Below are 15,453 nucleotides of genomic sequence, written 5' to 3'. Positions count from 1 at the left end.
AAAAAACAAAAAAAACAAAAAAGAAAAAAAAAATAGTATTGATGATAATAAAACGTGGATAAGTTTGGTTTCGTAGCCTCCATAACCTAAGCAATTAAGCCCGAAGGGGTGTTTTAACACCTAATACCCTAAAGTCAACTGACTTGGGAGCTATTGGCCCAAAGCTTGTTACATGGGTTAAGGAGAAAAGCTTAAGGGAATCAAACATTGCACTATCTACGTATTAGTATCTGCAACCCGAGTTGTTAAGCTCGTAGGGGTGTCTCAACACCTAATGCCCTAAGACCAACTGGTCTGGGAGTCATTAGTCTAAAACTCGTTAACATGGGTTAAAGATACATTGTGTTTTAAGTTGTATGTGTATATAAATAAAAAGAAAAAAAAAATAATCCCAACCCAAGGAAGTTCACCTTAAACATTTGAACATAATATTGTTTTCTTCCAACAAAAGCCCCATCATCTATGTTTTCATTGAGCACACAAAAAGAAGGTTTATTAATATCTTGTTTAAGAAGTATGAAGCAGGAATATAAATTTAATGAGAGTTTGTTTATCTGGATAGATTAATGGAAGTTGAATGATGAATGCCTTGCTTTGTGGAACTTGCAAATTGTTTCTCTATTTTAACGCTTTAGATTACTAGGGACTAGTAATAAGCTGGTTGGGGGGTGTGATTAGTACTTAAAAGTGCATGTTTATCAAGGTTTTATATCATCATTTTGCACTTGAAGTATCAATAACTCCTTAACTAAAGTATGTTTTTATAATAACAAGTTTGATATTATAAGATACCTTAATTTATGGTAAATGCTCATTTTAAATGCAGGACTATCACATAAATAAAAGGATTGATTGATGAGTTTAAGCATTGAAAGTTAAAGGACAAAGAGATGGCCAAACTTAGAAAAGAGATGTCGGTGCAGTCCAAACCGAAACAGTGCTCGGTAATTGGATCATATCTGGAGCTCTAGATCTCGGATTTAGGTCCATTTTATATGGATGGAAAGGTAAAACATAGGCCTACAACTTTCATTTGGACACCAAGATCTAAGAAGGCCGTTTTCAAGTCCAAAATATAGGAACAACGAAGAAGTCCGAAGCTGTCCTGCAGCCCAGACACTATTTAGTGTTCAGCCCATATCTTGAGTTCTAGAAGTCCAAATGACCTCATCTTTTTTTTTGTTGGAAAGCTGATACAATTTCCTAGAACATTCCTGAGGATTCTGGGCAAATTATGATGTTAGCAATGACGTCTTGTTCAGACAAGAAGATAAGGATTGTTATCAAGTCAAGATATGGCCACCCACTCATCAATTAGTCAACAAATCAATAGTTCCAAATTTTGGCCTATAAAAGGAGGCACTTACCATGTATTGAGGCATCTTGGTTTCCAGATCAAGATCATGCTCTTGCTTTCTCTCTTTGTATTGCTTATGTTTTGCTTTCATTAATATCAAGTTTATGCACTTTATTTCCTTTCCTTTACTTAGTTAACGTCTTTCTCATTTATGTTCTTATCTTGTTCATTTATGTTTCTTTCTTTCATTATGTTCAGCTAAGTTAATTATGTCAAGGTGAAAAGGGTACACTAATGGTGTAAGAATAAGTATAATATAAACTTAACATGGACCTTAACGTTGGATACTAACATGTTTTATATTTGTTATCTTGTTCACTTTTAATACTTTGCTTGTTAAATGGTTAATCTAGATTTATGTTGTATAACACTTGGTACAACAAATACTTGGCACTTTCATAGCTCATATTGTATGGTATAACCGACACCTGAGCTGTGAAAGGAACTTGATTTGTTGTTAACATAAGTTATAATCATGAATGCCTGCCAACATTTACAAGTATTAGCTTTATTCGAATAAGATAACTAATGTAATCATGTTAACAATTTATAATCTGATTGGAACCTCCTTTATGTGTGGTTTCCAATTGAGTAATAAGAGTTTATATTATACTTGTTTGAAGTACCATTAGTGGATCCTCTAACCTTGACCTTTGTTTTTATCATTGTTTAATCCTTACGTTAATCTTTCATCTCAAAGTTCTCATTAATTTCTTCATCTTCTGCTTTTATTATTGTTATTATTGTTATTATTATTATTATTATTATTTACATTCTGTAATATATCCTCTTGATCTTTTCATAAAACTTAGTATATAGGCTGGAAACCTGTGACCCGATCTTTTGGATCATTCTCAGGTGTAACAACGCCACGTACTGAGTGTTATTGTTGTTATTGTTATTGTTTGTTGTTGTTTTGTTGTCTTGTTATTTATAATTTATACAATTAACCTCTCTGTGGTTCGATCCCCGGTCTTGCCGGGTTATTTATTACTTCGACACTCCCTGCACTTGGGAAAGACATCAAGCTTTTGGTCGTGTCATTTATACATTATGATGTATCAACTATAAAAAAAACAAAAGGTATAAATGATATTTTAATAAAAATAATTGATATGGTAATCCCACCAACTAACTTGATATTTCTATGATTTGATTAGTGTTTAGTATTGTTATAGGGGTTATTTTTCAAAGTATTTTTTATTTAAAAATATATTGTATTAATATTTTTTTATCTTTTAAAATTTATCTTTCATGTCAACACATCAAAACAATTTTAAAATATTAACTTTAAACAAAAAAAATCAATTTTTTAACAAACACACAGTCAGCCAATTCAAATTCCAATAACAAAGTAGCAGAAATTCTTAGTGACAGGCAGAGTGACCATACTCCTACTATATTCAATCACCAAATCATAGAGAAAAAACCTTCCCCTTGCTCAGTTAAGTTTGCAAGATCCAAATGTCTTGCAAGTGTATCCAAACTGTTGAGATGATAAAAGGTTTTCTATATCAATTTGTGTTTAAAATCCTTGTTTAACTAGTTAATTAGAATTTTTATTGAACTATTATTTAGAATCTTTATTGCAATAAAATAATTTAAGATTATCTTCTTCCTATAATCTCTTTATAAATTAAGGACATGTATTTAGAATCTTGTGTGTTGAATATCAATGAATAATAACTTGTAGGGTTAAATACATTAATTTTACTTATAAAGACTCAAATGTAGTCCCTCATTGCTAAACACTCATTTTGAGATAAGAAAAGGTTTCTGGATTAAAAAGATTTGTGTTTAGAATTATTATTTAATTAGTGAATGAGAACCCTTAATTAAAACAAGAAAAGGACGTTTCTAGATTAAAAAGATTTGTATTTAAATTCTTTTTAATTAATTAATTATAATCCTATTCTTATTAAATGATTATTTAGAATTTTTATTGGAATATGATAGTTTATTTTATTCTATAATCTATTTATAAAAAAGTTTGTGGGTGATTTGTGATTTCTAAACTCGGTGAAAGGCTGAAACAAAGGAGCTTTGTGTCTTGCATGATCCAAATGTCTTGCAAGGAAATTCATGAAAATACATACAAAATATGTCATAATAAGGTTGTGTTTGGTATGTTTGATAATATATAATGGACTAGACAAAATAATGTTTTTTTGTGAAATTCTTTGGTGTATCTTTATATAATACACAAATTATTATAATTATAGTTTTAAAACTCAATTAGGGGTCAACCCGGATTACAAATCGGATTGACCATGTTATCATATAGTTTTAAAACCTAACTCAGAAATTGAACTAAGGTTAGACCTGAGGTGACTATTAATTCATGTCAAAATAAAGATAAAATTTATTATCATCATAGTTTAAAAACCGACTCGAGTGTCAACTAGGAGCCAGACCCAAGTTGACTATTGACTCATGTCAATATAAAAACAAAAATTGTTATTATAATAGTTTAAAAAACCCAACTAAAGGGTTGACTTGGGAAAAGCTCAAACCATGGATCGGGATGGTTAACCCGGGTTTATCCGAAGCAAAAAAAAAAAAATTATTATTATTATAGTTTTAAAATCTTAGTCGATGTTCACTTGGGGTAAGCTTGAGTTATGGCTTGTGAGGGTCAACCCGGGTTGATCTAAATTGAGGAAAAAATCAAATCAACCTCATTTTGACAAATAATATATGTAAAAAAAAAATTAATGGATTTTTTACCCTTTTTATCTTAGGTTGCAAGTTGACCCGAGTTTTTTACCGGGTTAAGTTGATCAATTTTTTTTTTATTTTTTTTTAAACTTGGAATGGTGGGCAAGCTAAATCATCAATCAAATACAAAATAAGACGTTGTTCAACGCTCTCTAGTCCACTCTAATCAATATTATTCACCAACCAAACACTAACTAACCAACCTAAAAAAGACACAAATTCGGACAGCAGAGACTACAGCAGTGCTTGAAATATAAATGGACGTTACATACTGATCGATCAAGATAAGTTTCCACACGAGACAACAGACAATAACAAAGTAGAAACAATTATTAACTACCTGGTCCAAAAACTCCTTTGTTTCCTTAAAATTTAAATGGCATCCAACCTTCCTTCAGTGCTCGGTTCAATAGCCATAGAGCTTGGGAGGTAAGCGTGGGGTAAGAACAGCCTCTAATGGGGTAGCTTTTGGAATGGTTAAACCTGAACTTTCAGTCAAGTCAACAGGCTGGTCCATTGGGGTAGCCAATTCAAAAGAGTGAAGAAGACGGGCAAGTGTCAGGTGAAGGACTTGGAGTGCAAACGACACACCTGGACAGGACCTCCTACCAGAACCAAAAGGAATGAGTTCAAACTGCTGGCCTCTAACATCAACATCTCCATGGCTAGTGAGAAACCTCTCTGGCAGGAATGCAGATGGATTTGTCCAAACTCTCGGATCCCTTTGAATCTTCCATACATTTACTATCAAGCGGGTGCCAGCAGGGACATGGTAACCAGCAACTTTGCAATCCTCCATTGCTTCTCGGGGTCCTAACAAGGGACCAGCTGGATATAGTCGGAGGGTTTCTTTGATGATTGCTTGTAGATAAACAAGATTCTTGACATCTGAATCTTCAACTTGCCGCTCCTTGCCAACATGGAGGTCTAGCTCTTCTTGTGCCTTCTTCAACATGTGGCGATTGTTCAGAAGTAATGAGATGGCCCAGGTTAGTGTGCCTGCTGTGGTGTCACTACCACCAAGGATAAGAGCCTGCAAAAAATGATGAACTCAAAAAATTCAGTCATTATCTTCACCTGGAGGAGTCCTACGAACATTTTACAATACTTCGTGGGCATGAATTATGAAATTAATATATTCCAACAACCACTTTATTTAAGTGTAGGCCCAAAATGTGAACCATCCCAATTAAATGTAATCTAAGATGAGAACGGCTGGGAAAACCTGAAATCTCACTATTGGCAAACTCCAATTCGCAATTAGTTTTTTTATTCTCATCAACAAAAATAAAAAATTGCTTGAACTGGCTCTGTAAATTGTATTCCATGGTTATTTTGCATATCAACTTACTAGGCAGGTAGACTTGATGATGGTATTTGCATCATACTGAAAATTCGACAGTTGGCCTCCCTCTTTAAGTGACAACATCACATCGATGAAGTCCTGCTCACCCTCATCCTTGATTCCAGCAGAAACTCTCCTTTGGCGATGTTCATCCAGCCAGCCTTCGAGAATAGCATCCAACTCTTTGGCTGTATTCTTCATTGCCCTTTCATGTCCCTGCAAATCTAACCACCCAAGAAATGGAAGTGCATCTGAAACCACAAAAATACCAATCAGACGAAAGAATTGATTGATCGCCTTCTGGCACCGTCTTGCCTCTCCATCATCAGAGGCGGCAGCAGAACCAAAATAACGCTTTCCAGCCACCATTCTGACGACCACATTAAGTGTCAAGTCTTCTAGCCATTGTTTAAGTTCAACAGCCACAGGACTGGAGCTATTGTTAGCCCACGAATTGTATAGCTCCCTTATCCCTATGTCAACTTCAGAAGCTCGAACATGCTTAAGCATCTCAAGCCGTCGGTTAGAAAGAAGTTCAAGGGTTGCGATCTTTCTCATCTCACGCCAGAAAGAGCTGTATGGAGCAAATCCAAAAACAGCATAGTTGTAGCCCATATGCTTTGCTGCAACTGTAGTCGGACGTGAAGCTAGCGCCTTGTCGTTAATTGTGAAGCATTCCTTTACTACCTCCCAACTACTCACCACAAAAGCCCGGCGACTTCCGAGACGGATAGTGAATGCTGAACCATGATTATCAGCCATTGCACCAAGAGTTCGGTAAAGAAGCTGATCACCCCCACCTAACAGATGTAGATGGCCAATAACTGGCCATGCTCCGGCTGGTTCAGGAGCCTCTTTAATTTGGTTACCTTTAATACTGTTTTTTTTAATCAGTGCATTGTAGAGAAGTATACATGAAAAAAACAAAGCAATCGCAATTAATTGAGGAGAAGGATCCATGTTCTATAGAGAGATGCACAATTGTGAAACTGACATCCCAGTCAATTTATAAGCCACCTCCAGACAACAATTCAACTAAATTCAGCAAGAAGCAGGCCACTTCCTAACAGTTTGTGGCAAGGGCCTTGGCTTGCCCCTGTGAGCGAGGGTGTCTATGAGAACAGAAAATTCTGATTTATGCTTTCATAATAAATTATCGATCCCCGTTTCACTCTTAGTAAGGATTTAAATTTTTTCAGTTTCTCCAACCAACATGTTGACAGATGACTTCTTGCAAGGTGAGAAGAGAAGTTCAAATGCATACGATATCATGATCAAGTCACTCAACTCAATCTTACATCAACAAAAAAAAAAAAAACAACTATTAGGTGAAATAGTTTACTCTATTCTAGACATTATAATTATTGATCTACAAATGACTTTGTTTAGTATATTTTATTAAAGAATCTTGTACGATGATGCTATACAAAAGGTTCATTGTTCTTGGTCAGTGGGTTCAGTTTCTTCACAACATAGGTACTACCTGGGGAAGGAGAGCTGGTCGGCAAACATGACTGATATGCAGGGATCATGCCCACTTTAACATGCCACTATGTTCTTTACATCAGGTTTAACATGCCACTATGTTCTTCTTTACATCAGGTTGCTGCAGATACTGCAATGCAATAAAATCTAGGAAATAAATTTCTTTTCTATATTCAAAGCTCATGCATGTGAGCTACTAAGTTAGTGAAAATCACAATGCGGAGAGTTACCATGAGTAGACTCCAAAGCTGAATTTTATTTGAATGAATAATCATTTTGCATACTTGCATGAAAGCAAGGTTTACCGCTCCTAAATGCATGCATTTAAGATGAAGAAATGTCATCTTTGATAATCCTTTCACGAGGCTGAAATATATCCTTTGCAAACCCCTTTTGAGCCTAATAATATTTTTTGTAATAACCTTGGCTAGAATCACACCCTATACTGGGGGACAAGTGCGAAAGATATACAAAAAACCTTGCTGATTGAAAGTGCTAAGCAACACTGAGGGGCATAAAAGAAAATTTTCAATGATCAAAAGCGCCCAAACAAAACTGGGGGCATGAAAAAAAAACCAAATGGTCCAAAAGAATTGAGCTTCTTATAAAAATAACTGATATAATGATGCTCGACCAAGTGAAGAAAGAAAAAACAAATGGAGAGCTCTAACACAACACTGGGGGGGCATGATACACCATTTTGGCAAGATGTTCCAAAGACAAAAAGTCAGGAAACACTACCAGAAATTCGCTAAATACCAACGGAATCCCCGACGAAAATATTTCGTCAGTATTTTTCGGTCGAAATTACCGACAGAATATTTCCGTCCGTAATTCGGTCGGTAATTACCGATGGTTATATTTCGTCGGTAATTACCGACCGAATTACGGACGAAAATATTCCGAATTAATGAAAAAAGGGCAGGGTACCTGTGGTGGGTGATTTTTCCGACAGAATCACCAACAAATTCAAACCCTGGGACCCGTACGGGTGACGCGACCGGTTCACCGTCAAAAATACCGACGGATTTGAAAGCCAGATCCGTACGTGTGATGTGACCGGTACACCATCAAAAAATACCGACGGAATCACCGAGGGATTTGAAAGTGCGGTGATGTGTCGATTCCCCGTGACAATTAGCGACGGATTCACCGACGGTGTTATTCCGTTGGTGAGTCCGTCGGAAAAAGTGAATATATGGCTCCCTGCCGACACTCTCCTCCCCCATTTCTCCTTCTTCTTCCTAATCCTAAGTCTCCCCATCTGCAAATAACCAGCCCCCCCGCCCCCAAACAAAAATCTTTCTCATCTCAGCAGTTGTATTTCTTGAAGTTTTGTGGTCACAGCATCCGTGTTCTGATTTACCGACGGATTTTATCAATTTTTGTAAGTAATTCTATCTTTTTAAATTTTAACATTTAAATGTCAATTTTATTGTTTTTTTTAGTATATGTATTTTTATTAGTAGATGTACATGTTTTATTATTATTTCTCAAACAAACTTGTAGTTTTGAAATAATTAATAGCTTGCTTAATGGGTCCTTTTTAAGTTTTATCGATGGTATTGTAGAGTGGTAATTTATGTTAATATATATATATATATATATATATATAGTATGGACGTTGATAAATGATAATGAATATTTAATAAGTTGTGATTGGTTTGTTGGATAATTTCGAGGTAAAGTAATATATTTACAAGTTTATTAACCTAACTTAGTTAATTAATATATACATGATGTCATCATAATTTTATAGAGGTTTGATAGAAGTCATGGATGATCGTTCATGGATGTATCTAGATTCACCCCAAGGATTGCGGAGGATGGATTATTGTAACGGGGTTCAGGGTTTTATTAATTTCGCAACATCTATTCCCAAAATTTTACTGGAGGTGGTATTAGATGTCCATGCAGGAAGTGTCAAAATAAAAAGTATCTGCATCCAAATGTTGTAATGATGCATCTTCTACACAAAGGGTTTGTGGAGGATTACCAGTGCTGGTATGCACATAGAGAGGTATTTGTTAGTAATAGGAGAATGAGAGAAACGGTGGTTGGGTCAACTTCTAGTGGTAGCAACGTGCATGAAGCGGCAAATGACAACACTAATCCTTACAGAAACATGGTTATGGATGCAATGAGAATGAATCAAGGTAATGTCAATCAATGTCCAATCGTAGAAGAAGAACCTAATACAGAGGCAGCTAGGTTTTTTGATTTATTGAAAGATTCTGACGAACCATTATGGGATGGCTGCAAAAACCACAGTAAATTATCGGCCGTGGCACATGTATTTACCATCAAGTCAGATCACAGGCTGAGTGAGGCCGGGTATGACAAGATTATTGATTGGGCAAGAAGCATTTTACCTGAAGGGAACAGGATCAAAGAGAACTTTTATGCTGTGAAGTCCATGATGAAACCCCTCGGGTTAGGATACTAGAAAATTGACATGTGCCCTAACTTTTGCATGTTATACTACCTTGAAAATGTTAAGATGACCGAGTGCATGACATGCGGGCATTCGCGTTACAAACCCAGAACTGGCAGGGGAAAGACTCTAGTGGCGTATAAAAAACTTAGATATTTCCCGATCACACCTAGACTGCAGAGGTTATTCATGTCACGAAGGACTGCTGAGCACATGACATGGCACCAAACACATGATGAGGTTGATGGTGTGATGGTGCATCCTTCAGACGGCGAAGCGTGGAAACGCTTTAACAGTGTGCATCCTGACTTTTCAGCTGAATCAAGGAATGTGCGTCTTGGGTTGTGTACAGACGGATTCAACCCATTTGGGTCATTTGCTGCTCCCTATTCTTGTTGGCCAGTCATACTCACAGTTTATAACTTGCCACCGGGAATGTATATGAGGCCGGAGTTCATGTTTTTATCTACTGTCATACCCGGTCCAAACAGCCCGGGGCGAAATATAGATGTTTGTCTTAGACCGTTAATTGATGAGCTGGCGCAGTTGTGGTCCTCCGGAGCTCTGACTTATGATATATCGAGGAAACAAAATTTTCTTATGAGGGTAGCTTTGATGTGGACTATCAATGATTTTCCAGCTTATGGAATGCTTTCTGGTTGGAGCACACATAGGAAGCTCGCATGTCCATACTGCATGGAAAACAACAAGGCATTCACGCTAGCAAACAGAGGTAAAGCTTCTTTTTTTTTACTGTCACCGTCGCTTCTTACCACTTAATCATAGGTTTAGAAAGAACAGAAAAGATTTCTTTGTTGGCAGAGTTGAAAAAGATGTTGCATCCCCGCGTCTTTCTGGTGAAGAATTGCATCATGTTGTATCAGAGTACGATGACATTGTGTTTGGCCTTCAATCAGGTAAGCAAAAGTTTCCTGGTTTTGGTTTGACCCATAATTGGGTAAAGCGAAGTATCTTTTGGGATCTTTCTTATTGGAAGACCAATCTTCTCCGCCATAACCTTGACGTCATGCACATAAAAAAGAACGTGTTTGAGAATATTTTGAACACCATCATGGATGTGAAGGGGAAGACAAAGGACAACATCAAGGCTAGATTGGATATAGCTTTATATTGTAACCGTAAAAATATGGAGTTGGTTTATGAGGAGTCACGGGTCGCAAAACCAAGGGCAAGCTTTGTGTTAGAAAAAAACGCACAGCTACTAGTCTACAAATGGCTTAAGAGTCTGCGTTTTCCGGATGGACATGCATTGAACATATCAAGGCTTGTTAACTTAGAGGACTGCAGATTGTATGGAATGAAGAGTCATGATTGCCACGTGTTTATGCAAACACTCATCCCATTAGCTTTTCGTGATTTGTTGCCAAAGGGAATATGGGATGCACTGACGGAGATCAGTCATTTCTTTAGAGATATATCAAGTTGAATGTTGAGCACATTGAGAGGCTTTAAACGAATATTATCGAGACACTATGCAAACTTGAGATGATATTCCCTCCTTCATTTTTTGACTCAATGGAGCATCTCCCTATACATCTACCGTTCGAGGTAAAAGCTGGAGGACCGGTTCAGTATAGATGGATGTACCCATTCGAACGGTGAGATATTACAGTTGCAATGGAATTCATATCTAAAAGTTTTTTCTATGTTTTTCTTAATTGGAAATACTTGAATTGTAATTCAATGCAGGTACTTGTTTAATCTCAAGAAAAAGGTTAAGAACAAGGCGCATGTTGAGGCTTCGATATGTGAGGCCTATATTGTTGAAGAGATATCAACATTTATCTCGTACTATTTCGAACCTCATATGAAAACAAGAATTAATCGCGTTCCACGGCATTACGATGGCGGTGAAGTGCCTGCTAGTGGGAACTTGACAATATTCTCCAAAACTGGACGACCCACACCTAAAAATGCCGTACAAGGAAGATATTTGTCGGAAATAGAATTCAAACAAGCACACAACTATGTTCTATTTAACTGTGATGAGCTGAGACCATTTATCCAGTAAGTTTATATATGTGTTTTGTCAGTAAAATATTGGTAATTATATATTGTGAAATTATACACTCATTATCACTTGCATGCAACATCGACAATATTTGCTCTCCAATAACTCGCAGCTGACCGACTCTCAGATCTTTCAATTACAAGATGAAAAATTTGCCACATGGTTCAGAACACATGTAAGCACTATCACAAACTCATTCTAACTTGCAAAATTACTATACGTATGCATGCCATTACGAGATTCTCGTTCATTTACCGTTTATTGATGTACATTACATATATATATATATATACAAGGTTTATCAAATGGGAAGAAATGCGTCTAAGTCATTGTCTTCACTAAGCCTCGGGCCTGAAAGAAAAGTTAAGTGCTACAACAGGTATTTTGTCAATGGATACGTTTTCCATATGAAGAATACGGGCAAGGAAGAAAGACGTACAACTGCGGTGTTTGTGTTAAAGGATCCACAAGTAGTGAGTTAGAAGTTGACTACTATGGTAGATTAGAAGAGGTGGTCGAACTATAATATCATAGCGAGCAGAATACAGTATTTTTATTCAAATGTTATTGGTATGACACGACGGACAGAGGAATCAGAGTTGATCTACACCATGGTCTGGTCGAAATCAACTTAAAAGCTAGACTCTGCAACATAAACGATGTCTTTGTTTTCGCAAAGCAATGTCAACAGGTTTATTACACATACACCTCTTTATTTAGAAAGGATCGATCAAGAGTTGATTGGTTGTCCGTTTTAAAAACGAAACCACGGGGTCGTGTCGAGGTTGTTCAGGATGAGAACGAAGAAACAAGTGTGTGGAATGAAGTCTTTCAAGTTAGTGAGTTGGTTGAACCATATTAAGTTGCTCCTTCGATTGAATTGGAAGAAAATTCAAATTTTTGTGTTTCCGATGATAGTCTTGTTGATGTTGACGTAGAGTTGAACGTTGTTTTGAGCTCTAGCAGACAAGCAAATGTCGATGAAGAAGATGATATCCATATTGAAGATTGCGATGAAGGTGATGACTATTCAACTAATGACGAAGAAGAAGATAATTCTGACTAACTATCGAAACGAAGCCCTGTGTAAAACCCTTTTCTTCATGTAATTTACATTATGGATGATATATTTTGTAACATGATATATATATATATATATATATTGTTTAAGCACCGTTGCTATTGTTTTAAGCACCGTTGCTATTGTTTTGTGCGATGGACAGTTTATATAATATATATATATATATATATATATATATATATATATATCTATTGTTTAAGCACCGTTGCTATTTTTTTGTGCGATGGACAGTTTATCATTGATTTTTTTGCAGGAAGGTAAATAGAAAATACAAACACAACACCTTTGTACATTGCACATTCACCGACATTCATACCGACAGACAGCCGTCCGTCGGCCTCTAACAGAGAATTCGAAAATAATTACACCAAAATGCCACAATCACCGATGGACTTCAGTCCGTCGGCATCTCACAGAGAGTTTGAAAATAATTACACCAAAATGCCACAATCACCGACGTCCATACCGACGGACTTCAGTCCGTCGGCATCTCACAGAGAGTTCGAAAATAATTACACCAAAATGCCACAACCACCGACGTCCATACCGATGGACTGAAATCCATCGGCATCTCATAAAGAGTTCGAAAATAATTACACCCCAATGCCACAATCACCGACATCCATACCGACGGACTTATCCGTCGGTAAGTTGTCGGTGGCAAATTTTACCGACAAAAATACCAACGGAATGCGCGAATTCCAAAGGGTGTGAATTAAATGCACCTCTGACCGCGTCAGATTACCGACGGACCGCAAAAATTTTGGAGCGCAATTAAAAATTTTCTGACCCCTCATTTTTTCTTCTCCTCCGCTGCGCTGTGATTTCCAGTTTTTTGCTCTCAATCCTTCACCTTGAATCTCTTGCAAGATTTGAATAAAGGTATGTGGTGTTTTCTATTTTATTTTATTTTATTTATTTTAGTTGTAGTTGTTTTTATTTTTTTTATTTTGTTGTTTTGTTGTATTTTTTTGTAATGTAGATAAAGTTTTGAATTGGACATATTATTAAGGTATGTATATTTCGTTCCTTTTCTTGATGTAGGTTTTTTTTTTAATTTTTTGAATATTTTTTATTGTTGTGTTGTTATAATTGGTATTAGTTAATTTATTGGATGTTTGTTGTTAAAGTTGAATCTAACTTAGAATTAGTAATTGACTATGTTAGAAATAATTAGTAATTTTACTCTATTATTGCATGATTTGTATTTAATTATTTCCATTGATTTTAATTGTTAGTCTATATTTTTTTTTAATTTATTGAATATATAATTTATTGTTGTATTGCCATAAATAATTATTGATTAATGTTTTGAATTAATATTGTAAATGTCGAATTTACCTTAGAATAATTTTATTGTTGTATTGCCATAATGAATATTTAATAATTTGTTGAATTAATATTGTTAATGTTGAATTTATCTTAGATTTAGTAATTGAATATGTTGGAAGAATTATTAATTTAACTCTAACTTGATGATTTGTGTTTAATTGTTTCTATTTATTTTGAATTTATGTTTTGTTGTATTGACATAATTATTGAATAATTTGTTGAATTGTAATTGTTAATGTAGAATTTACCTTAGGATTAATAATTGAATATGTTGGAATAATTAGTATAGATTGGGTCAATTGGTTGTGGCTATTGTTAATATTTGCAGGTTTGTGGATTTGGGTAGTATCCAAGTATAGGGGAGGTGCTGCCGAATTTTTTTTAACATTTCAATTGAATTATATAATTATTTATATAAAATTGGTTAGATGCAGATAATGAAAACCAGAGCTTCTCGTGCGGTCGCAGCTAGTTCGTCTAGCAGCGACGAAGACATTTCCTTAGGTGCCTCTAAAGAAGAGGCACCTACACCACTTGCGTCGTCAGCTGATGCTACCTCTTCCAACGATGTTTCACGTCGCAGAAATGGCATGCCTTCGCAGCGGAATCGATGGACCCGCAAGTACGAGGCACAATGGAAGGACGATCTTTCAATGTAAGTTTGTTAAGGTTTTAATTTTTTTAAAATAAAAAAACAAATTTAAAACAAATTTATGAAGTCACTATTTAATTAATTTCAATTCTTTTCAGGTTCACAAACATTGAAGCCACCCGAGTAATATCATCGGCGTTTAAAGCGTTGATGGAGATTCCATTGTTTCAATGGAGTCAGATATCCAGGCATCCTGAATGGATGCCTCAAATCAATGCATGGTTTTCCAGATTTGAGGTTCGTGTTAATATTTAATTTTCAGCTTATTTCTAATAAATTCTTAATATAATTGTAAATAAATTATTAACATTTTTAAAAATTATTTTTTATACACAGAATCGATTTTGCTGGGACGAGGAACATAACAATGTTGTGAGGAGGGTGTGGGAAAATCACGCGGCAACTAGGTAACATCGAAAACAATACAATTTTTTTTTATAAAAAAATTTATGTTTCGAAATGTAATTTTTTATTGTGTTAAGTAGGTTGCGTGATTTTTGGTACGAAGCCCAAAAAAAGGCAAAAAAACCTGAGAGGGATAAGGGGTTCCAAGGCTGGAACGATGTTGCGGTTTGGAGGGATTTCAAACCGATATACATCCCGGAGGATATATGGCCGCACTATCTTGAGCACGTGACCTCGGAGCGGTTCACACGACGCTCACAGTCCGGTGCTGGGAACCGGAATTGGCCAATTCATGGCTCGGTCACAACACACACCGGCGGCTCCATTCCGTTTGCTGCTCATGCGAAACAGATGGTAAGATTAATTTAAATGAAATATATTGTTCAATTAATTTGTTGTTAATAAATTTTTTTCATTATAGGCTACGTCTCTTGGACGTGAGCTGAGCCCTATGGAGCTGTTTGTGGAGACGCACGTGCGGAGTCAAGACCGCCAAAAGGGGGTGCAACAGTTCGTTGACAGCCGCGCTCAACATTTTGTGGTATGTTTATTCATCCATTTTATTTTGTAAGTTATTATTATGTTTATTGAATTGAATATGATGATTACTTT

At 35.9% G+C, this 15,453-nt stretch overlaps 1 protein-coding gene across 1 annotated transcript; it reads right to left on the bottom strand.

Annotated features, from left to right (window-relative positions):
* Nucleotides 1-4,196: 4,196 nt before the first annotated feature.
* LOC118034206 (xanthotoxin 5-hydroxylase CYP82C4-like) lies at nt 4,197-6,458 on the bottom strand. The gene is made up of 2 exons (XM_035039435.2): nt 5,427-6,458; nt 4,197-5,108 (listed from the first exon to the last, which is right to left on the bottom strand). The coding sequence occupies exons 1-2, from the start codon at nt 6,378-6,380 to the stop codon at nt 4,482-4,484; spliced, it is 1,581 nt and encodes a 526-aa protein (XP_034895326.1). The 5' UTR covers nt 6,381-6,458; the 3' UTR covers nt 4,197-4,481.
* Nucleotides 6,459-15,453: the final 8,995 nt, after the last annotated feature.

This window comes from Populus alba, chromosome 14, assembly GCF_005239225.2.
Source record: "Populus alba chromosome 14, ASM523922v2, whole genome shotgun sequence".
NCBI lineage: Eukaryota > Viridiplantae > Streptophyta > Magnoliopsida > Malpighiales > Salicaceae > Populus > Populus alba.
The sequence above is the reverse complement of the archived record's forward strand: the minus strand, read 5'-3'. Positions and strand labels throughout refer to the sequence as shown.

Coding starts and splice junctions, on each gene's coding strand:
- LOC118034206 (XM_035039435.2), bottom strand. CDS start 6,380: ATGGATCCTTCTCCTCAATTAATTGCGATTGCTTTGTTTTTTTCATGT. Junction 5,109..5,426: donor TCATCAAGTCTACCTGCCTA/GTAAGTTGATAT, acceptor CATTTTTTGCAG/GCTCTTATCCTTGGTGGTAG.